Source organism: Rhinatrema bivittatum, chromosome 9 (genome assembly GCF_901001135.1).
Source record: "Rhinatrema bivittatum chromosome 9, aRhiBiv1.1, whole genome shotgun sequence".
Classification (NCBI taxonomy): domain Eukaryota; kingdom Metazoa; phylum Chordata; class Amphibia; order Gymnophiona; family Rhinatrematidae; genus Rhinatrema; species Rhinatrema bivittatum.
The window spans coordinates 267,717,125-267,742,326 of NC_042623.1; the positions used below are offsets into that span (position 1 = coordinate 267,717,125).

The 25,202-nt window shown below is 42.7% G+C and overlaps 1 protein-coding gene across 3 annotated transcripts in view; it reads right to left on the minus strand.

Annotated features, from left to right (window-relative positions):
- RYK (receptor like tyrosine kinase) overlaps positions 1 to 25,202 on the minus strand; it is a 532,318-nt gene that overhangs the window by 352,544 nt on the left and 154,572 nt on the right. For all 3 annotated transcript variants that reach the window (XM_029615270.1, XM_029615268.1, XM_029615269.1), the window contains 2 exons: positions 19,561 to 19,705; positions 17,095 to 17,195 (listed from right to left, as the gene is read on the minus strand). In XM_029615270.1, the coding sequence (XP_029471130.1) occupies positions 17,095 to 17,195; positions 19,561 to 19,705 (246 nt within the window). The remainder of the gene's footprint in view (positions 1 to 17,094; positions 17,196 to 19,560; positions 19,706 to 25,202) is intronic.

Below are 25,202 nucleotides of genomic sequence, written 5' to 3' on the forward strand. Positions count from 1 at the left end.
CAACCGATATGATATGTACTGTTTGCACATGAATGTCGGTATATAAAAGTTCAAAATAAATAAAAATAAAATTAATTCCTTCCAGGTATTTGAAAGGTCTGTATCATCTCTTATCTTGTCTCTTCTAGGGTATAAATATTAAGGTCCTTCAGTCTCATCTCATCTGACAAATCTGTATGTGAGGATGTTCTTTTTTCCAGAAAATTAGTGCCTTAATTGTGCAATCTTGCTGTTCAAGAAAAAGTGACACCAAACCAGCTAGATCAGTGTATCTGGCTTTTATTTATTTATTACTTTTTTGGTATACCGATATTCAACATCAGTCATCATATTGGTTCTCATATAATAAGAATGAAAGAGAAATACAATTTGTAAAGTTAAAAGAAAATAGTATACAAAGTAATTGCAAAATAAAAGGATAGAAAATGAAGGAAAATAAAATAATTAATTGAGATTAGGAGAATATTGTTATTATCATGTTGAAAAAGCTTTTAGGAAAAGTAATGGTTTTAATTCTCTCAAATGTTTTAGAAGAAGATTCTAGTCTTAATTTGACTGGAAGGGAATTCCATAATATCGGGCCGGCGATTGAGAATGCATGTTGTCTAGTTGAAATAAGACGGGATATTTTTGGAGATGGAATTATAAGTAGACCGGTATTTGTGGATCGTAAAGATCTTCTTGATGTTTGAAAATGAAGTGATGAATCCATCCATTCATACTTGTTGTACAAAGCTTTATGTATCAGTGAAATAGTCTTATATTGTACTCTGTAAAAGACAGGTAACCAATGAATATCCTTGAGTAGTGGAGTGATATGATCCGATTTTTTGAGGTTACTAAGTAGACGTGCTGCCACATTTTGTAATAGTTGAAGCGGGGTAATGGTAGATGCAGGTAATCCCAGGAGAATTGTGTTACAGCAGTTTAATATGGATAAACGTAGGGCTTGCAATGCTAAACAAAAATCGTGATGAAGTAGAGGTTTAATCCTTTTTAAGATTTAAAGTTTGTAAAAACTCTCTTTAATGATGTTGTTAATATGTTGTTTAAAACAGAATTCCAAATCCAATGTGATTCCAAGGTCCCTTATATTAAATAAGATATTTTTGTTGGATAGGTTATTATTAAGATGGAAGTTAAATTTAATTACTTCAAATCCAAGTTCAAGATGAGTTACAAATTCAGGCCAAAATGGTTTACAGTCTAAGTTGTAACTAAGGCATTGGAGAGTGACCTGATTTGCCAGAGGTCACAAGGAGTTTCAGCTGGAGAAGCAGAATTCAAATTCTGGCTTCCCTGGTTCTCAGCCCATTGCTCTAACTACTAGGCTACTCCTCCACTTTTCTCCAATACTCACAATATAAGAGAGGAATCAATCAACAACTGTATGTTTACATATAGGATGTTAATGTACACACATACTTGATATTACCATGTTTATATATATTTTTTTTTAATGTAGTTAAACCAGGGCCATACTTCAGCAATCATTTTTAATCATTCATGTTTTTCTTTAGATAGCTATTTCTATAGTTACATTTGTGATAATTGGTTATATTTAATAAACTATTTCATAAATTATTTTACACTATAACATTTTTACATCATTTCATCTGACACTATTCTATCTGCTTTGTTCTCTTTTCCTGTCAGGTATGTTGCTCTCAAGATTGCCCAGTGAGAAGTGGGCCAGTTCCATACTGACACAAGAGTGAAATGGTTCCTCTCTGCCCTGCTCTGCTTATTCAAGCAAAATATCACTACTAAACTGTCTGTATCAGGACAATTCTTTTAGCCACCTTATTTCTGAAAACTATTATAGTCACAGTTATAGGAAATCAAAGTGATAACATTTTTTCCTGTATGATCAAGGACTCTGGACATGAAGGCCATGTGTACAATGTTCCCAGCCCAGACTGAAAGCATCTGTTCTGGGAACAATGTTGAGAAGGTATTTGAAAAGATATTCCCAAGACTAAATTGGCATGGGAAAGCCATCAAGACAGGGAATCTCTAAGCAACTACATACATACATGTGCTTCTTCAATGACTTTGCCAGTGAGCTTGTTTCATATGGAGATGTGCCATGGGAGTAACAGACTGTTGAAACATATAACTCAATATCTTGAACAGGTCCCAGGCAATGTTTGCTGACTCTGAAAACTTCCATTCACGATGGACATCAAACCTGTGATCCTATTGGCAGGGAGAAAGGCTTTCGTTCAAGTCATGTCTAGCAAACCCCGATGAATGCCAAATGAGGTGTCAGACAAATTTGATTTTGGATAACTAATGATGAACCCTATCACTTACAGCATGCAGATAGTGGTACACATGGATTTGTTTGTCCTGACCTGAAGTGTTATCTTAATCAGCCAATCATTCAAATCTACATATGAATTCTGCAACAACCACTAGGCATTCTTTAAATAAATGCAGGGCTGTTAGACCAAAGGGCAATATGCAGTATGGAAGTACTGGATCCCTATTATAATCTGACTTATTTCCTGTAATTAAGATGATCTTTATATGGCTGTATGCATCCTTGAAATCCAAACAGCTTTGCCAGTTGTCTTTGTTTAGAAATGGAATGATGGTGCCAGGGAGACATCTTGAACTTTTCCTTCAAGGGAAAACTATTAAAGGCCTTTAGGTCTAAAATGAGACAAAACCCTCCAATTTTCTTGGGCACTAGAAAATACTTGAAGTAAAATTGCTGCCCTCTCTCTTGTGGTAGAACAAGTTCAACAATACTATTCTGTAAGAAGGAGGAATTGCACTCTCTCTAGCAGTTCTTGGTGCTAACATAGGGGCCGATGCAATATAAATCGCAGAAAATGGGCGCTGAAATGTCAGCACCTGCTTTCCTAACGTGCGCATGGCGCCCGCAAGGGGGGCGCTATGCAATATCCAAAATAAGGGGTCGCGCTAGCAAGGAGGCGCTAGGGTAGCTTGCACGACCTTAGCACCTCCTTGCTAACGCGACCCCGCTGCGGCAGCCATTTTTATTACTGGCAGATGGCTGGTTATGAAAACAGAGACCGAGTTATTTTATTTTATTTTTTTACTTAAAAAAAAAAGTACAGAAAAATATTTTTTCTGCTTTTTTGTACTCCAGGCAGACGTTAACAGCTGAGCGATAAATTTATGTCTGAGACGCACATTTATTTTTCTGCATGCAGAGTGAATGAGTAATAGGCTCATTCACATGCATTTGCATGTGTTGAGCGCTATTACATTCACTCCACGTCCGACGTGGGTTAAATAGGCGCTAATCGCCCTATTGCATTAAGGGGTGGATTAGCACCTATTTAACCCGCGTTGGAGTGCGGGTTATACAGTGCACTCGGCTGAGCACACTGTATTGCATCGGCCCCATAGCAATGCAAGAAGTGCCGGCTGGAATCACAGCAGCAACATACCATGATCCCAGCTGAAGACTGCCATTTGAAAAGGTACCAGGAAGGTGGGAGGGTTAGGGATAGGATGGGAGAGGGTGATACAGTATGGTTTATTGGAGATAAAATTATGCTGAAATGGGGAGCAGGTGGGGAGGGAGGGGAGGCCAGGTTCAACCCTTCAAACTTTGATTTGTATAGAGTATGTCAAGGGGTTTGAAGGAGTGAGGGTTCGGCAAATAAGTCCACTTTTGTTTTCATTTAGTGGAGGGGAGGTTTTGGAAATAGGGCCACCGAGCCCAATCACTTTTTTTTTTTTTCGTATCTCATTGCCACTTAACCAGCTAAATTTTTTGAACTTAGCCAGTTAAGTCTAAAGTAATCCATGAACACAAGGCTGGATAAATGTAAACACAATTGGCAATATTCAGAAGATAGCTAGTTAGGTTTAAAGTTATCCAGCTAAAAGTAATCAGGACATTTTAATCAAGGATATTCAGCGAGACATTTATCCTGATGAATATCTGTGATAACTTATTCAGCTAGCTTTAGCTGAATAAGTTATCCATTGGAGGCTTTGTAAATAATGGTCTCAATGTGTTTAAAATGGGCTGGAGACAATCAGACCAAATTTGGCTTGTTTAATTATCTAGGAGGTCAAGCGTCGTCATGGCATGTTATAGTTTTTAGATTAAATAGAAGGGCTTTGTCTAGTAAGGGGTGAAAAGATGCAAAGTAGTTTGAGCATGTGATCTGCTGGGTTAGCAGTAGATCCTCTGCTGTGCCAGAGTCAAGGTACGTCTAGATAAATATGATCTTTAGGTTCCAAGGGAGCATTTGAGAATATTATTGTTTAGCTCTCTCTCAAAGATTGCTGAAACCAAGGCAGGAGCCTCAGCAGATCAGAAGAGATCATCTTGAGTAACCAGACAGGAAGTACTAATGGCAATTAACTGGACCCCAGAAATTGAAATGACATGATGTCATCGTCTGCCACATCTCATCTGCAGGTTCTTGAGGAGTTTGAGAATCAGGATATACATGTAGTCTGCTGGAGGCTGAAGGAACTAAAGAAGCCAGAAGCATCTGTTTTAGGATCATTTTTCTTCCAATGGACAGCATTTTTGCCAGTTTATCTAAAAACTGAGGAGCAGACATTCTCTATAGGAGAGATATGCTCAGGCCAGGCTGGCTTGGGATCTGAAGGAATCCCCTTGGAATCTTTCTCCTCCTCCTCCTCCTCTCACAGAAAACCCTAAGCCACAACACCAATAACGAGAGCAACTGAGGAGATACCTGCTAGTCTAAAAGGGGAAAGAGCCAACAAATTCAGAATGAACTGATCCTACTTCTTCACCTTCAGACTCAGCTGCACGGGGGGAGGGGGGGGGCAATTTCCTCCACCTTGGACAGAAAATGTTCTAATCTCCTCCTCTTGTCTTTAGGGCTTAATGAGGTAAAGAGATTCTTCACTAGCTCTAATAGCTGGGCTTCCACAAGTTGGAAGCTGCACTATAGTTGGAAGAGAGATGTCCTCTTTGGAAACCCAGAACAGCTCATCTTTTCTAAATGTAGAAACATAATGGCAGAAAAAGACTATGACCCATCTAGTCTGCCCATCCATCCAATTAATTTAGCATTATAACTCCCATCCCTTCCTTAGAGATCCTTCACTGGAAGGCTGTTCCAAGCATCCACCATCCTCGCTGTAAAGAAATATTTCCTAAGATTACTCCTGAATCTACCCCCTTTCAATCTCACTGCATGACCCCTCATTCTAGATCCTCCTTTTCATTGAAAGAGTTTCACCTCCTGTGCATGGAAACCTTTGAGATATTTTAATGTCTCTATCATATCTCCCCTATCTCGCCTTTCCACCAGAGTGTACAAGTTTAGATCTTTAAGTCCAACCCCATATGCTTTGGAATGAAGACCACTGTCCATTTTAGTAGGGCTGCCTATAAATCCGAAGAGGAACTCAATGCCATGACAGCTGCATCTGCTGTAGCAGCAGCTCGGTCTGAGGTACTCCACACCAGTTGTGTCAACAGCTCCTGTCAAATGGAGGCTTGGTACATGGATGGTGTCAACAGCACCTCTTTCCAGCCGAGGAACACTTAGGCTTCTGTGCTGAAGGGCTCTGCTCCAACAATCGACAGTACCCTGATATGCTATGCCATGTATGCTAACTATGCCCTAGAATGCGAGCTCGGTGTTGAGATAGACAGCACCCTAGTCAGTGCTATATCTGAATAAAATAAATGGCTTCCCACCAAGGAGATATTTTGCACCACGAAAGATGAAACCTGCACCGATGAGGCCATCTCCCACCTCAGCATCGAAAAGAGGCCCACTCTGATGGAGCCCTGTGCCAACAGCATCAACCTTTTCTTTGTGTCCAAGTGGTTTGTTCCAAAGCAGGTCCCTTGCACCATTTAGGTGCTCTTCTCAGTGCTTCAACCAGCACCACAGACTTTTGCACTATACTCAACACCTGAAGTGAGTCAGATCTGGGAACTGGAACCACCAGTGGGGTGAGACCCAAACATGCTTGCAAAACAAGAGGGGAAAGATTCTGGACTCTATTTCCTACTACAAGAGTCCAACACCTCTTTCCTGGATAAAGAAGCAACTCTGCAGCTCACTTTGGCACTGAGGTTTCAGGCTCTTACATGCCCGCACCTTCCTTGGTTCTACATTTTCCAGGCATGGCGCTGCTGTGCCACAGGGAATATCCGACCACAGCCGTAACAGTCTGAGAAGTTATGATCTAGGCCCAGACAATAATAGAATGCATATCCATGATGGATATTCAGCACCCACAGATGCAGGCCTTCAAGATGCAGACCACTGGCTTCTTTGCCTTGGGCTTTTCCATTCTCAAGTAATTCTTATTTATTTGTTTTAAGAATTTAAAGTTCTGCTTCAGGGGCTGCTAATGCAGCAGCAGAAAAATAGAAGTAACGAGGCAGAATAATAGCACAAAGGACAAAACTCTACAAATTTTGAGAGAGAGAGAGAGAGGGGGGGGGGGGGATTTGTCGATGCAGTAGCTTGGATAAAAAGACAACGTGCACATGTGAGAATTCCAATACATGCGCCATATATTCTTTATTGAGCTCTGAGAGCTAGATTTGTTAGTGCCATCAGATGACATTACCCAAATATCAGTAATTCATGTCTACTTATCAACAGAGAACACAAGAATCTCCGTGTTAAGCACATGGGAGAAACATCCATCACTGCAGACAAAATAAGAGTGAAGGGACCCTGAAAGTGGCACTGCATAGAAAATCATTTTCTGGCTATTTCAGAGATGTCTGGGAGATCTACCCATGTCAGAGCCAACAGATGACATCCACAAGTGACTGAGTTACCCTGTTTGTCCTCACAGAATATAAGGTGATAAACTGATGAGCTGAAGTTCTCATGATTTAACATTACAGGGATATTTAATATAGGGGTGTTAATATAGGGGTGTCATGATTTAACATATTGTGCTACAATTACGGCACCATAAATATCTCTAGAAAAGAAAACTGAATGCATAACAGCATAAAGACGACCCTTACCAGCACAGCAGAGGAGAATGCACTAGGTACAGAGCCAAAAAAAAGGATAGTACAAAAGCCAAAATATATTAGACTGCATGAAGAATTCAAAAATAGAAAAAGTCCAGTTTGAACGACAAAAATGTTTTAATGCCTACCCCTTTATTGAATAAAATGGATAAAAATTTCCTACCTAATTTCCTTAAGAATTTAATTTTGAAACTTTACAATACATGACCAGAGTGTCTAGTATCTTTGAGATTTTACAATAGTAGATCAACACAAGAGTCTTCAGTGCCCTCCAGTGGTAAAGTCTGAGAACTGCAGCCTCAGAATATCAAGCAAACTTACCACTGAATAACCATACGATGACACTGACAACATTCCAAGGGGAGAAGAATATGGGCAAAAACCTGGGCCAGTGCAATGGGGTTCAACCACAGTCCTACAATGTCAGGGATCAGTATTCTGTGTCCTGTCCATGGGTCTGGGTATGTTCTCACACAAGTCAGCAAAAACAGATCAGGATAGGGTTGCCAACTGGCTCCAGACTTGCAGGATAGTTTGATCCAATCCTGGTTTTACCCCCCACTGCATGTAGGGACTTAGTGTCTTGCTTTTCTTAAGGAACGCAATATAGAAATCAGGTCTACAAACAGCCGCATGCAATGGGGTAAAACCAGAACTGGATCAACTTGTCCTGAAAACCTGGAGCCAGTTGACAACCGGAGATCAGGATCATGTGGAAAGAATCCTAAACTGGTAGAGCAAATGTTAGTTAAGACTGCAAAGGTTCTATGACATTGCATATTGAAGCCTTCTGTACATGAGATTACAAGTCATCGACAAGTCATCAGTAGTCTGAAATTTCATAATTGCACTAACATATGCCTTATTTGAAGTGCATGAGGGCTAATGATGTGGGAATGTGAAAGTCACTAGAGACAGGGACATTAATATCTGGAATATTGAGGACCCCCTGGATACTCAGAAGCTGATACACAGCTCGATACTGTAAGGTGCGGTTGGAGATTAACTCGCTGTGGGCGCACAATTGGGACGCGTAAAGCGATCCTGCGATACAGTCTCCAGTTTCACGCGTCCTTAGCGCTTCTTGAAACAGACCCGTAACCTTTTCTGCACGCAGCATGTATATGATATGTAAATGAACGAATTAGCTATTTAATGAACGAATTAGCTATTCCCTCCGATACTGTGACACGCGCTCCGATTATCTCCTTTGTAACCCGCTATTTTGCCGCGTCCTTAACCTGTTAGTTTACCGCCTACCCTCTCTACCTGGTGTTAGTGTGGTGTTCGAACAGCTACGTACCGGACTGCACCATGGACGACCTCCATATATACTAACATTTGCAGCGTAAAGTTGTTACATATATATATATATATATATATATATATATATATATACCTTGTCACTTTCCAAATCCCCCCATCTCTACACGGGCGGGCGGGTGGTCATCGAGGCGGCGGCGGGAGCCGGCGGGTGGGTGGGCACCCGTTCATCCAGGCGGCGGCGGGAGCCGGCGGGCGCGCGTTTGATCCAGGCGGCGGCGGGAGCGGGCGGGTGGGCGTGCGTTTGATCCAGGCGGCGGCGGGAGCGGGCGCGCGTTTGATCCAGGCGGCGGCGGGAGCGGGCGGGTGGGCGTGCGTTTGATCCAGGCGGCGGCGGGAGCCGGCGGGCATGCATTCATCCAGGCGGAGGGAGCTGGCGGCGAAAGCGGCCTCCAGCAGCCCCCGCCAGCAATGAATGAATGCACGCCTGTGTACGCCCGTGCGATTTCGGCGCTCAAGGCAGTGCATTAGCGAACGTCACATGCAAGATTTCATGGGTTTACTCACCCTCGATTAACAAGTGGTAATTTGTGCAGAAGTTTGTGCCAGGGAATACAAGTGTTTCATAAAACGGTGGTGATAGTGCACTCCTGAATCGGGGAATAGGTACAATAAATTAAAGGGAGCCATGTGGCCACAGTGATTCGGGGATGCTTTTTCTGACCCACTCCTGATTGTTCAGAAATAACAGCATCGTGAGGAGGAATAGATGAGTTTGTGTTGGTGACTGGTCTTGTCAAGTTAAGTCCCCTGAAGAAGCCTGATAGGCGAAACAAGGTCCTTGTTGGGACATGAGAGAATGATACATAAGTATGACACCTGTTAAGAAGATCTGAGGACCAATGGAGTGAATGTTGGCGAGAATTATTTTGAGACCAAGCCTTTTGTCTTGATCTCATAATAAAAGTTATTTCAAATATAGAGGTTTAAACATCTAGAGGTGTTCCTATGAAAGGAGACCGATAACCACATTGAAGTAAAAGACCTACTTTATGGTGTTGTTTGTGAGAATGAGGGACAGAGTGAGATAAGAGGCAGTATAGATTTGAGGGCGAACTCAAGATTGTACAATGGTGGACATTCATAATGTGAACTAAATTGAGTGGTCCGAAACATTTGTATTAGATGTAGGTAGATTTTATGTAAGGTACTACAATGTATATGATGTCATATTTTCAATAAAATATAGAAGTTTTTTAATTGTACTTCTTTGAAGGAATTCAATAGGAAGCAATAGTGCTTTTCTTTCCCAAACATTTTTGTGTTGGGTTTTTTTGTATGTTATATATATATATATAAAACACTTTATTCCCTTTTGTTTTAATTTTCGCCCTGCGCCTTGCTTTGGGAGGGGGGGGGAACCATCCACTTCCTGGTGCCTATCATTTCAAATGTCATTTGAAATGACATTTGAAATGACAGGTACCAGCGCACCCAGGATACTGTATAGGCGCTGTATTAAGCGCCCATACAGTAAAATGGGTTGCGCGGGCCTAACCTTCGCCTAACGCTTCGCAGACGCGGCTTGCATTTGCAAGTAATTTACATAGAGTATCGAGCAGTATGTGAAGAGAACTGTGCGTGCGGGGAACGAGGGTGCGCCCGGCAATGCCGCACTCTTTCTACCGCGGCCTTAGAGTATCGACCTGACAGAAAGGTGCGTTCAGCTTAACCTTCATTCAAATGCACATTTTGTGAGCACAAACCTTACTGCTGATGCAGCAAAGAGTTTTATGCTCATAAAATGTGTATTCAAAAATACAAGTACTACTTAATGCCCTCTCATGGAAACCCCATGCAAATGAGGACAATAAGTAGTACTCCACAATGCACTGCTGGCCTAACCCAGATTTTCTTAGCACTGGAAACTTAACACCATCTGTAACCCAGGAATAAAGTTTCTAGCTTTGCTGTGCAGGCACATAAAACAAAACAAACAAACAAAAAAAAAGTCTTTCCCGTTCTACTGCCACTTAACCAGATAAGCCCGTACTTATCCAGCTAAGCGGCATAGCTAACCATGGCCAGATAGCTGGATAAGTTCAGACTTATCCAGCTAACTGGCAACAGTTAGCCACGGCCATATTTATTCTCGGCACAGTCTCTTTCTTCCCCAGTTTTTCCCCCACCCAGAGTTAAAAATGTGTGTTCAGCCTGTGAGAATGCACATTTTATCTCAGTTTTCACACTTTTTAACTCCCAATGCATTTGCATATCATTAGCTTGCTGAACCAGGAGTTTAAAAAAGTAAATATGTGTGTTAAAACTGTGCACTGAAATGTAGTGCAGTTTCTTAATGCACAGATTATTGCATTGGCCTGACAGAACCTAAGAAATCCTGTCCTTTTTTGCATAGTTACTTTTTCAGTTCTTGGGGTGAGGGGCCACCATGGAGCAAACAGGTGTTTTAAGTATGAAACTACACTAGATGTATTTGAGCTGTTTCATTAGACATGTGCTACATCACCAAATTCCAAGGTGCAAGATGATGCTTCATACCAAAACAAGGATAAAACAGGAGATTCTTCCCAGACTGCTGCAGAGAGTGGGCACGTTCTCACAAACGCAGGCCCACCTGTGACACTATTACAGTTAATGCATGCCAGGGTGACAGGACCTAAAACTAACTGAAGACATGGAAAATCCGAGTGAGCTGGCAGTCATATCACATCAGAACCCTTTTCTCACATACCAGATACAATAGAGAAAGCAGGATTACCAGATTGTAAAAAACATTAAAAGAATTAAATAATACTTGAAGCTGCAATTAACCACAGCCAGCAAAATACTGTATGAATTCTAAGCTTGCTTGAAGGTTCAGAAGTAAGTGAACTAGCTCAATTTCTTGAAGCTTTTGATTTCAAAAGGTTTCAAAAGCATAAGTAGACACTTAGAAATGAAAGGGCTTCTCTGCATTCATTCTTGTTCATCTGCTGAATTATACCCAAGAGTTAGAAACCTTAACTAAGGCACAGCTGACAATATGGGATGACAAGAAAATATTTGTTTTACTGGATGTGGCCAAGGGATACTGCAACGACACCGATGAAATTTCTTGCTCAGTGGCACCAGCTCAAAGATTTGGGTGCACAGTATGGTTTATTTTATTCTGCATGGATAAGAACAATTTTAAACAATGTTACCTAGGATTTTATAAACTCTGCTTTGTTGATCAATTCTTGCAGGTCATCTGAGTTGCTTACCTGTAACAGCAGTTTTTCAAGGAGAGCAGGATGTCAGTCCGCACAAATGGCTGACATTCAGACGAAGCCCAGTATGGAAATTTGATTTCAAAGTTTCTAAAAACTGAACATGCCCTAGTAGGCATGTGTGTGCATGTTATTCTTCCATATGTCCATGTGAGTGTCCCTTCAGTCTATAATTTAGCTTAAACTAGAGAAATCAAATTCAAGGGGAAGTGGGCTGGTTTTGTGATGACTGACATCTTGCTGGCCTTAAAGAACATCTCTTACAGATAAGCAAGGACAGAGAGATAGCAGTCCTCATACATGAAGAATCCCTAGCTACAGACTGCCACGCATGAAAAAAGGGAACAATTTGAAACAGTGCCAATGGGCAAAAATTGTTTTTGGTGGAATCAAGCCATTTGTGAAATATTTTTTGACTTTTTTTTTTTTACAGGGGCAGCTTGGAATCAAATTAATGTGCCCTAAGAAGAATGGAGTTAGATTTTAGTTTACTTTGGATTTGATTGAACTGCTTTGGTTTTATGGATAAGCGGTAAGCTGAGATAGCACTTAGATGTACCCTTACTGACGAGATCTGGAGACCAGAGTCTGAAAGGTGCCAGAGATAGTCTAATAAAGATGCTATTGGGCAGGAAAAAGGGTCAATACTTTTCTGTGCACACCACATGGTGAATCTTTTCCACTTAGAACAACAGGTTTTTCGTGTGGAAGGTTTATGTGAAGCTACAAGCACTTGAGACACATTAGCTGAAAGACTGAGTGGTTGCAGGATCAAGCCTTCAACATCCAGGCTGTTAGAGATAGGGATTGAAGGTTGGGATGGCGCAACCTGCCCTGATCCTGAGTTATGAGAGTGGGAGCTGTACCCAGGTAAATCAGTTCTCTGATCGAGAGGTCGAGACGTATGGGGAACCACATTTGTCAAGGCCAATACGGGGCTATGAGTATCATCGACCCCTTATCTTGTTGTAGCTTCACTACAGTTTTGGATATTAGCAGTATCGAGGGATATGCATACAGAAGACCTGAATTCCAGGGGCAAGCAAAGGCATCCATGGCTAACTGGTTTGTTTGTGCAGGGAGCAGAATCTGTCCACTTTGTGATTCAGCTTGGATGCAAAGAGGTCCACTGTTGGTTGACCCCAATGTGGAAATATCCTGGTCGCTACTAACGGATCCAGGGACCACTCGTGAGGTTGGAACTGATGACTGAGGCGGTCTGCAACTATGTTGTGAATGCCTGCCAGATAAGTGGCCCGAAGAAACATGGAATGTGTCAGGGCCCAGTCCCAAATCTGTGCGGCTTCTTGACATAGGAGATAGAGCCTGTACCTCCCTGTTTGTTCAGGTACCACAAGGCTACCGTGTTGTCTGTTTGTATAAGAACAGTCTTGTGTGAAAGGCAGTCCTTGAACGCATGTAGAGCATAACGTATGGCTCGAAGCTCCAGGAAATTGATTTGAAATGTTGCTTCGAGTTTTGTCCAAGTACCTTGAGTTTGGAGATTATCTGTGTGTGCTCTCCAACCTAAGGTGGATGCATCTGTAGTTAAAGTTACTTGCAGAACTGGTTGTTGGAAGGATAGGCCTGTGCGCAAGTTGTTCTTGTTCACCCACCAGAGGAGAGATGAATGTAGTTGGTGGGTTATTTGAACTGGAGATGACAGTGGTTGAATGGCTTGCATCCACTGTGATCTTAATGTCCATTGGGTTATTCTCATGGCTAATCTGGCCATAGGAGTGACATGGAGGCCAGGTGGCCGAGCAGAATAAGAAACTGATGTGCTGTCGCCTGTTTCTTTATGCGCAGAGAGTTCGCTACTGAGGAGAGTGTCTCTGCCCGGTCCTCTGGGAGGAAGGCTCTTGATATTATGGTGTTCAACTCTGCTCCGATGAACTGCAGTAGGCGAGATGCTATGAGATGGGATTTCTGGTAGTTGATTAGGAATCCCAACGAGTGGAGCAGATTGATTGTGAGTCAGAGAGGTGAGAGTTCCTTGCTGTGACTGGCTTCTGATGAGCCAGTTGTCCAGGTAAGGAAAAACATTTACACTTTCTTTGTGCAAATGAGCCGCTGCTACCGCTAGGCACTTTGTAAATACTCAGGGTGCTGAGGCAAGTCCGAATGGCAGAACCCGGTATTGGAAATGCTGTTGACCCACCAGGAAACGCAGAAACGTGCGTTGAGGAGGGAATATTGGAATGTGAGATAAGCGTCTTGCATATCCAGAGAACAGAGCCAGTCTCCTGCTTGAAGAAGGGGAAGCATGGTGCCCAAGGAGACCATTCTGAACTTCTCTTTCCGTAGAAATCGGTTGAGATTTCAGAGGTCTAGGATGGGACGCAGGCCTCCTGTTTTCTTTGGAATGAGGAAATAGTGGGAGTAGAATCCTCTGTCCTGCTGAGGTCGGGGAATTGGTTCCACAGCCCTGGTTCTCAGAAGGGTGGATAATTCTGCTTGCAGAAGATTGATATGATCTTTGTGTATCCAAAGAGACTTTGGTGGAGAGTCTTTTGGTACTGTGAGAAAATCCAGATGGTAACCTTGTGTTATAATTGATAACACCCATTGATCTGTTGTGATGTTTGACCAATGGGGCTGAAAGAGAGAGACCCAACCTCCCACTGGTAACTCTGGGCTCGGGTTGGTAGAGTGGCTGCTGTCCTCTGGCAGGTTTTCAAAACCCTGATGCTGGGCCTGTCTGAGGAGGAGGCTGAGGCCTAGAAGCTCCCTGTTGTCTAGGCTGGGTTCTCTGCACTAGTCTGGACGCTCTACCACGGGGTGCTGGTGGATAGTACCTACGTGGTCTATAGTAGGGCTTCCTGGTGTCCTTTCTCACTGTCCGACGTGTGGCAGATGAGTATCTTGTGGGATAGCAGACAGTTGACGCAGAGTTTCAGAGTGTTCTTTTAACTGTGGTACTGCGGCTTGAACCCTTGTTCGAAAAGGTTATCACGAACACAAGGCAGATCTGCTAGCTTCTCTTGAACTTCAGACTTGAGGTCAGAAGCTTTGAGCCAGGCCCAGTGACGTGCACTGATTCCAGTTGCAGCTACTCTTGAAGAGGTCTCAAAACTGGCATAGGCAGCACGTACTTCGTGCTTCCCTGCCTCCAGACCCTTATGTATGATCTCATTTACAGAATCTTGGTATTGTTGTGGTAAAGACTCTGCAAGCTGTTGCATTTGTTTCCAGAGGTTACGTTGATACTGAGTCATATACAATGGATATGACGCTATCCTGGAGACCAGAATTGAACATTGGAAAACGTTTCTGCCTAGAGTGTCTAAGAACTTTTGTTCTTTGCCAGGAGGAGTTGATGAGTGGGGGCGTATCCGCTTTGATTTTTTCTGGGCGGATTCTACCACCACAGATCGGTGTGGGAGTTGGGCCTTCTGATAACCAGGGTTGTGCTGCACCAGATAGGTGGTATCCATTCTTTTGTTCACCGGTGGTACTGAACATGGGTGTTCCCACAGTCTGTGTTGCAGGTCCACCAGGACTTCATGCACCGGGATTGCTAACTGCAGAATCTCTAAGGTCTTCTGCCTGGTATCTTCTTCTGATACTAGTTGAAAAGGAATAGTATCAGCCATCTCCTTTATAAAGTTGGTAAAAGATAAGTCCTCTGGAGGTGACTTTTTCCTGTCTTCAGGAGGGGATGGCTCAAACAAGATGTCCTCTGAAGAAGTATCGGTGTCTCTGTCATCCCAAGTGTCCGATGCAGGACACCGTGGAGGAGAAGCATGAGGTATAAAAAGAGGCATCCATGGCTTTTGTGGAGGCATCGATGGAGGAAATAAAGGCATCAATGGAGATATCAAGATTCTCGGCCGAGAAAGCCCGGAGGGCCCTGGTATGGGTTCAGATGGCGGAGAATCCCCCGATGCATCGTCGACACAGACGGAATCAGAGTTTTAGGTGCCGATGGTTGCACCGGTAGAGATCTGATGAGGGCATAGAGCTTCGACAGAATTTACTGAAAAACTGAGAAGTCCAGTTTCAATATCGGCACCAGAGCTGGCATCGGCATCGGTTCCAGCAGTGTCGATGGCCGAAGATCCCGGAGAGCTTCTTTCACTGCCTGGCGGATAAAACCGTCCAGTTCCTCCCTTATAGCTGGCGAGGTCAGAGCAGCTATAGGTGGTGGCAGAGAAGGCGTAATCGGCACTTCCACAGGTTCCTCTGGTGGCTCGATACCCGGCACCTCTACTGGTGGGGATCGCCTTGGAGTAGTAGGCCTCGAAGGTAGTGATGGCTCTTGAGAGACCTCTTCAGTGATGGTTCTCTCGGCAACAATAAGGCCTCCAGCATTGACGTCCATCGATGCAGATGACGATGCTTTTCTTTATGTTCCGTGCTTTTCTTTTCAAGCACGGATGTCGATTTTACCGATGCCCGGGGCGGAGTCTGTGATAGCCGGTCTCCGGAGCAGTCAGTATGATGCTTTCGAACGACTAACCTTTTAGACGCTCCAGCCGGAGACGACTGAGTCGATGTCGATGGGACAAGTTGAATATGGAAGAGATGTTCCATCTTCTCGTCGGGCTCTTCTGCCCTTGGCCGTCATCTCAGTACATTGAGGGCAGGAAGAAACATCGTGAGACTCACCCAAGCACAGGACACACTCGACATGCGTGTCAGTGATCGACATTGTGCGAGGGCACTTCGGGTATTTTTTGAAGCCCATTGTCATAATGAAGGCCGGACAGCCATCGACGGCCTTCTGACAGAAAAATTCTTTAAACCCGAAACGGGAAAAAAACTGTACTCACTGGCCAGTGGTGACAGGGAGACCCCTATGTAGGGGATGAATAGAGAGCTTTTTTTAAAACTTTTCTCTCAAATTTTGTGTGTGAGGAAATCACACAGGGCTCCTTCACCGCGATGCTAACTGCAGCGTGGAAAAAAGAAGACTGAAGAGAGACCCCTGTGGCTCGAGGGATCATGGCATGCTCAGTGGGCTCAGTGTGCCAGTCAAAAGTTTCTAGAAACTTTGACAAAGTTTTCCGTGATATGGCTCCATTCAGTGACGTCACCCATATGTAAGGACTATCATCCTGCTTGTCCTGGGATAAAAGCAAAGCAATATGAAACTAAGGAGAATGGGAAAAGCACAGGAACAAAGTACTTAGTTACTGTTAATTATTGGTGTGATGATATATGGCTAGGTTTGGGGCTTTGGTAGTTATTTAGGGGGGGGGGGGGGTTATGTTAAATGAGAATCTGCTAAAGTGGGTTGTTAAAATGCATTACCTATATGAAAATGTTCAGGTGGACTGTGACTTTATTCATTCCTGGTTAGAGAAGGTGGCTTGAGGCATGGTCTAGATGTACCTTTTTTAGGGTTTATTATGTATTGAATTTTATTGATATTGTATTTATTATAACATTGTATTAACTGCTTGATGTAAATCACTTTTTGTCAAACTCATTTAAAAGAAAATGGTATATGAAGCATAACATAATATATGGTGGAATGGTATGTAAAGTTTTGAGAAGAGTGCTGTTCTTGTCTCTCTGGAATAAATACAACTATTCTTTCAAATAATCACCAGCTATAACTAGATCAACTCTTACTGGTAACAGGCGTCGCATTGTTTGGTGTGTCCGCTCTCAAGTACTGTGTGGTCTGTGTAGAGGGCTGGGATAAACCTTGTGAGCTGCCACTGTCACTGATGCTGAAAAAGAAACAAAAAATTACATGGAACAGCAGCACACAACATTTTTCTCACAGTAAAGGAGAAAGATATATGTAAAATCTTCCCAAATGGAGATGGTAGAGACAAAAAGCAATAACGCATGGGACAAGCACAGAGGATCCCCAGTAGAGAAAACAGGAGTAAAGCCAGCAGTATCAAGCAGGGTCCGTGATATTGTAGATGGGAGGAAAAAAAAAAAAAGACAACTAAATAGGCCTTGCAGCCTTCATCTGCCATCATATTTTTTGTTTCTATGTTTATCATAGATCTTACTTGACCATCATGCATTCATAAATATGACATTTTTGCATTTTTAAGTAGACTGCAGAACAAACATGAATAGAGTCTGAATTCAGCTGGAATTGTCTGAAACTGCATTGGTAAATAATTTGTCAATCGGGCCGATACAGTAAAGTCCTGTGCACGCAATTCTGAATTTAAATGAGGCCCGGTGTTAAAAACGGGCAAAAGGAGGCGTTAGGGACACTAGCACGTCCCTAGCGCCTCCTTTTGGACCGGAGCGGCGGCTGCAGCGGGTTTGACAGCCAACGCTCAATTTTGCTGGCATCCGTTCTTGAGCCCGCTGACAGCCACGGGCTCGGAAACCGGACGCCGGCAAAATTGAGCATCCGGTTTTCAACCCGACAGCCACCGGCTGACTTCAAATTTTTTTTTTCCTTTCTTTTTTTTTTACTTTTGGAAAGTTTCGGGATCTCCGACTTAATATTCCACTACACTGGAATTAATTTTGCATCTCTGTAAATAATTTGCTGTCAGTTAATCTCTCTTTTCTTCTTCCTCCGCTCCCAGTTGTGTACTTCCCTGTTTTATTGTAACTGCAATTCCGTTAACCACGCACTTGTTATAGTTGCTCGAGTTCTCTGTATATTGCACACCCTGTTAAATGTAAACCGGTTTGATGTGATACCTGTCATGAAAGCCAGTATAGAAAAATAGTAAATAAATAAAATTAAATAAATAAACATTGCCATGATATTAAGTCGGAGGGTGCACAGAAAAGTGCTTTTCTGTGCACTTCCCGGTGACCGAAGAAATTAGCACCTACCTTTGGGTAGGCGCTAATTTCTGAAAGTAAAATGTGCGGCTTGGCTGCACATTTTGTTTTCTGAATCGCGCGGGAATACCTAATAGGGCCATCAACATGCATTGCATGTTGCAGGCGCTATTAGATTCGGCGGATTGGACGCGCGTTTTCGGTCCCTTACTGAATAAGGGAAAATACGCGTCCAGTGGCGGGTTAACAGTGCGCTCCGTCTGAGCGCACTGTACTGCATCGGCCTGAATGCTAGCACCATGAAGCATTTTCAGACTCTACAGGCCAGTTGCGCTGATCTTGTGGTGCCACAGATCAGAACAGCCAGCCTAGCTCATTTGTGGTGATGGAATTGTGCAGATGGTATGAATGGAAAAGAACAGGACAACTGCACCTTTTCTCTTCCCCCCTCCCTCCAGGGAGGCAGTACACTTGTCTAAGATATAAGATTTAGATATTGGGGGACGGGCATGTAATAATTTCAAAGAATTTAAGCCCTGGATATGAAGGCTTAAATTCTAACTTATTCTTATTTAAGATTGATTGTGTAGCAAGATAGTTCTGAACTAACAGATCACACATTGATTACTTGGATAGACAAATCCACTTAACTAGCAGATCATTTAGAGCAGTGTTATTTCATATTAAATTGCCCTTTCCAATTCATATGAGCAAAGAATTGTGGTTGTTTTGTTAGTCCACTTGGATACATGGAATTAAGGGTCAAACAAACAAGTCGTGGGCGATACCATTTTATTGTTCTAACTTAATAGATCTGTGATGAGCTTTTGTGAGTTATCCTCATCATCAGCTCAATAGCTCATCACAGATCTATTAATAGTCCAATAAAAGGTATCATCTATATCTTATTTGTTGACCCTGAAATTCATATGACAAAGAGGAATGAGATGTCACTGTGCTGCTGTGACCAACGTGGGATGTTACACACAACAATTGATTACTTTTGAAGTTATGTGTAGAAAATGTTTAGTTTTAAGTAGGTGATTATTTCTCTTGTGGTTCCATTTTTCATGAAAACATGCTTATCAGAATGAAGTATATTCCAAACAAGTATACCTAGGTATGGTAAGTTTGGAAACAGAGTAGCAGATGATGGGTGGAAGAAATAGATACAAAATCAAGTAGTGAAGTAGTCCAGGTATTTCTATTTTGTTGGTCATAAGATGCTATTTCAGCCTATCACAGAAAAAAGTCTTAGTTATGCATGTACCTAGCTATGTAAATGTCCATTACCAGTATACCTATATGGCAAAATCACTGAACACTTACCTATCATCTAGCTCAACTCTCTTCATACTGTGGAGATGTAAGACAGCCAGTATGATTGCCACCAGGAATATAACAGCACAGCAGACCCCAACGCTGATATAAAATACACGGGTGGAGGTGGTGGGAGCCACATTTACTGGATCAACTAAGCAGAAAGGACAAGGACAAGAATAAAAAATAGTAGTCCATTTTTCATCAAAATACCAAATATAAATGCAGGTGTATGTGTTATCAAGATGTTACTAACAAACTGCAGTTACAAAGCTGAAGCAGCTCCAAAGCTCCTGACAGTTGTTGGGTTAGAGAAATGCTCTCGTGGGGGAGTGGTTGCAGCTAGACAGATTCTGGCAAAAGTAGAATGTGCCTAGAGCACCCCAGTAGGGAGACTGATGCAGACCAGCCAAGAAAAGAGAAGTTCTAGGAGCTCTCTCCTCCCTTCCCTTTCAAGGGGAAGGGAAGGGAAGAGAGAAAAAAAATGCCCCCTTCAGAAAAATTAGACAAATCAGAAAGGAACTTGTAGGAGCAGCTATAGCAAGGTAAAGAAACTGTAAATCCAAAAGAGAAAGGAATTATGGACATTTAGAACTGGGACCTTATAAAAATGAGAGAAAAGGTCCCCATATGAAAGGTTTGGTGGGACGGTAAGGAAATCCTGACAGTGCTAATCTGGTTGCTGAAGGAGGAAAAAGATGAATTTATCCAAGTGGACTCAGAATAAGTGAGAATTGCTTATGTGCCTGTAAGAAGAGAAGTTCGTTGAGAACTATAAGGAGATTCTATAGAGCCAAGACTGAATAAAAACTGCTTTTGGTGTGGAATGAGAAGAGAACCTCAGAGTATAATTAAAGGTAATTCCAGTATATAATTTCATCAAGATCCAGCCGAAGTCGGAGAACCTGAAGTAAGAACGCACACCTGTGGGATGTCATTACTGTTTAAATTAAATAAATTAAATTAGTTATCTGAATCTCCAAGACACATCTGAGTAATCTGTAACAAAGAACAGCCATCTCCAGCGAGGGTCCAACAACATAATTCATGACCTCTTTATAAACTGACTCACCAGTAATATCCAAGGACCAGACACTAATAGCTCTCTATAAGAATAACTCTGTATCATTATACCACACAAATGAGCTCACTAATCCAGAGTTAACTATATTCCTCAAGTACTCTTAACTATTATGATAAAATCCAGTGTAAGGTGAATACACCATTAGGGCCTGAAGCTCAGACTAAAGTGACTGTCACCAAAAAGCAGTTTTCAACGTCAGATACTGGATCTCACAAAAGTTCAGGGATTCAAAAAAGAGCTTTCATTAGTTAAGTTAGAACCACATCTATGACCACAGTGGGAGGCTTGATGGTAAACTTCAACTGAATACCCATATAAATCTGATAATAAAGACTGAAAAAAATGAAGACCATGTTGGTAATAAGCACCAGTTGCAGTGAGTTCTATCCTAATACAGTTGGTTTTAAGACCAGATAGATATTGAAGATATTCAAGCAGTTTTTGTGTAGGATAGAAGAAGGAATCTAGGGCTTTGCCTTCTCACTTGAGAGCAAGCCTTCTTAATTCAAAAATCATACTACCACCTCCTGGCTTACTTTCCAGAAACCAGGACTTAACACACCTCATCCCAAAAAAAATGGGAATTAAAATTACATCCTCCAACATTCAGACTGTAAAGGCTAGGTATTGAATACTGAGGTGAAGCAGCAATCCTTGATTGTGAGCGATTAAATTTGGTGAGAATTCCAATGTGCTTGGTTTTCTGAAGGATAGTTCCCATAAACTGAAAAGAAATCTGTTTCAGCCATAAAGGAGCTATGCACATCATAGTTCAAGTCTTCTGGGTTTTATAAAGGTTTACACTACTGGAGGATAAACATATACAAGAATTGTCCCTCAAAGACTAGAGAAGGCATCTGCACCTACCCAGCCTTCTGATTACCTCCTGAAACAGAAGATTGATACCTTTCTGTTGGGGACTGTCCCAAAAAAATCCACCTTATCTATTTATTTCCACTTAATATGTTGTCTTTTCATAGAAAAACACAAAGCAGATTCCAAAGTTTGGAAGTGTCCCTCCCATTAGAGAAAATTGTTTATGATGTCCTGGCCCAGAGATCACTTATAGAAACATAGAAATGACGGCAGAAGACGACCAAACGGCCCATCCAGTCTGCCCAGCAAGTTTCACACTTTTTTTTTTTCATGCTTATCTGTTTCTCTTGGCTCTTAGTAACCTTTTGGTTCTATTTCCCTTCCACCCCCACCATTAACGTAGAGAGCAGTGTTGGAGCTGCATCTAAGTGAAATATCTAGCTTAATTAGTTAGGGGTAGTAACCGCCGCAATAAGCAAGCTACACCCATGCTTATTTGTTTACCCAGACTATGTAATTCAGTCCTTGTTGGTTGTTTGTATATAGATCCACTTTTCTTCATTCCCCCTGCCGTTGAAGCAGGGAGTTATGCTGGATATGCATTGAAAGTGAAATATCAGTCTTTCTCCCCTGCCATTGAAGCAGAGAGCTATGCTGGATATGCTTGAAGTGCCAGACTTTCTCCCCTGCCGTTGAAGCAGAGAGCTATGCTGGATATGCTTGAAGTGCCAGACTTTCTCCCCTGCCGTTGAAGCAGAGAGCTATGCTGGGTATGCTTGAAGTATCAGACTTTCTCCCCTGCCGTTGAAGCAGAGAGCTATGCTGGGTATGCTTGAAGTATCAGACTTTCTCCCATGCTGTTGAAGCAGAGAGCTATGCTGGATATGCATTGAAAGTGAAGTATCAGGCTTGTTTGGTTTGGGGTAGTAACTGCCATAAAAAGCAAGCTACTCCCTGATTTTTTGTGAATGCAAATCTTTTTTTTTCCCACATTCATTTACGTCCTGTAGACTTTATGGATCCACAGTGTTTATCCCATGCCCCTTTGAAGCCTTTCACACTTCTGGTCTTCACCACTTCCTCCGGAAGGGAATTCCAGGCATCCACCACCCTCTCCGTGAAGAAATACTTCCTGACATTGGTTCTGAGTCTTCCTCCCTGGAGCTTCAAATCGTGACCCCTGGTTCTGCTGATTTTTTTCTGACGGAAAAGGTTTGCCGTTGTCTTTGGATCATTAAAACCTTTCAAGTATCTGAAAGTCTGTATCATATCACCTCTGGTCCTCCTTTCCTCCAGGGTGTACATATTTAGATTCTTTAATCTCTCCTCATAAGTCATTCGATGAAGACCTTCCACCTTTTTGTCGCCCTTCTCTGGACCGCCTCCATCTTGTCTCTGTCTCTTTGGAGATACGGTCTCCAGAACTGAACACAGTATTCCAGGTGAGGCCTCACCAAGGACCTGTACAAGGGGATAATCACTTCCCTTTTCTTACTCGATATTCCTCTCTCTATGCAGCCCAGCATTCTTCTGGCTTTAGCTATCGCCTTGTCACATTGTTTCATCGACTTCAGATCATTAGACACCATCACCCCAAGGTCTCTCTCCTGCTTCGTGCACATCAGCCCTTCTCCCCCATCGAATACAGTTCATTCGGATTTCCACTCCCCATATGCATGACACTGCACTTCTTGGCAATGAATCTCAGCTGCCATATCTTTGACCACTCTTCCAGCTTCCTTAAATCCGTCTCATTCTTTCCACTCCTTCCGGCGTGTCCACTCTGTTGCAGATCTTAGTGTCATCCGCAAAAAGACAAACCTTACCTTCTATCCCGTCCGCAATGTCGCTCACAAAGATATTGAACAGGACCGGTCCCAACACCGATCCTTGTGGTACACCGCTTAAAACCGCTCTCTCTTCAGAGAGAGTTCCATTTACCATCACACATTGTCTTCTTTCCGTCAACCAGTTTGCAATCCAGGCCACCACCTCGGCACTCACTCCTAAGCTTCTCATTTTATTCACCAGTCTCCTGTGCGGGACCGTATCAAAAGCTTTGCTGAAATCCAAGTAGATGACATCGAGTGCTCTTCCTTGATTACCCAGTCAAAAAAGTCAATCAGATTTGTCTGACAGGATCTTCCCCTGGTGAATCCATGCTGCCTCTGGTCCATCAATTCTTCCGACTGTAGATAGTTCACTATTCTCTCTTTCAACAGTGACTCCATTACTTTTCCCACCACAGAAGTGAGGCTAACCGGTCTGTAGTTACCAGCCTTTTCTCTGTTTCCACTCTTGTGAAGCGGGACCACCACCGCTCTTCTCCAATCACTCAGCACCACTCCCGTTTCTAGGGATCTATTGAACAGGTCACACAGCGGACCCGCCAGCACATCTCTGAGCTCCCTCAGTATCCTGGGATGAACCTCATCAGGCCCCATGGCTTTGTCCACTTTCAGTTTCTCCAGCTCTTCCCATACATTTTCTACTGTAAATGGAGTTACATCTACTCCACTCCCCTCCAGTTTCTTGTTAACTAGGGACGGTCCTTCACCAGGGTCCTCCTTAGTGAATACAGAACAGAAGTATTTGTTTATTATTTCTGCCATTTCTTCGTCTCTCTCCGCACATTGATCCTTTCCACCTTTCAGTTTCACTATACTACTTTGAACTTTTCTCTTTTCACTGATGTATCTGAAAAATGTTTTGTCACCTCTCTTTACCTCCTTGGCAATCCTCTCTTCTGCTTGACTTTTTGCTCTCTTGATTAATTTCTTCGTCTCCCTCAGTTCTACCAGATATTCTTCTTTGTGCTCCTCCCTTTGGGATCTTTTATATTTCTTGAATGCTGTTCTTTTAGCCTTTATTTTGTCAGCCACCTCCTTTGAGAACCAGATAGGTTTCATTTTTCTTTTGCTTTTCTTTACTTTTCTAACATATAGATTAGTTGCCTTGGCAATTGCTCCTTTTAGATTGGTCCACTGTTGATCCACATCTCTCTCATTCTCCCAGCCTTTTAGTTCTTCCTCCAGGTACTTCCCCATTTCATCAAAGTCTGTGTTTTTGAACTGTAAAACTCGGGTTTTTTGTGCTTCTTTTCCATATTTTTTTTGTGATATTAAACCATACCGTTTGATGATCACTGGTGCTGAGGTGGGCGCCCACCTGGACATCAGAGACATTATCTCCATTAGTGAGCACTAAGTCAAGTATAGCTCCTTCTCTCGTGGGTTCCATAACCATTTGTTTGAACAAAGCTACTTGCAGGGCATCCACTGTTTCTCTACTATTATTAGATTCTGCAGATGGGATTCTCCAGTCTACATCTGGCATATTAAAGTCTCCAACGATCACCACTTCTCCCTTCTTTCCCATCTTTTGGATGTCTTCAACCAGATCTCTGTCCAGCTCTTCTTTTTGGTTTGGAGGTCTGTAAACCACTCCAATAAAAATGGATGTCCCATCTTTTTTTAGGTTGGCCCATAGTGCTTCTTCATCGTCCCATCTTCCTTGGAGGATCCAGGTGATGACAGCCTGCCTTTCAGGAGGTTGTCCTTTCCTGCCAAGTGCATGGCCTTCTGGTGAACTCTGTGAGAAATGGACCATTTCCACACCATGACTCTCAACTAATTTCTGAAAGCCTTTGGTGTGTTAAGTACTGTCCTTTGCTCCAGGAGGTTTGCATATAGAGTAATTTCCATGAAGGGACGAGGGGACTTGAGTGTGAAACGCCTCAAAGTAGGCTTCT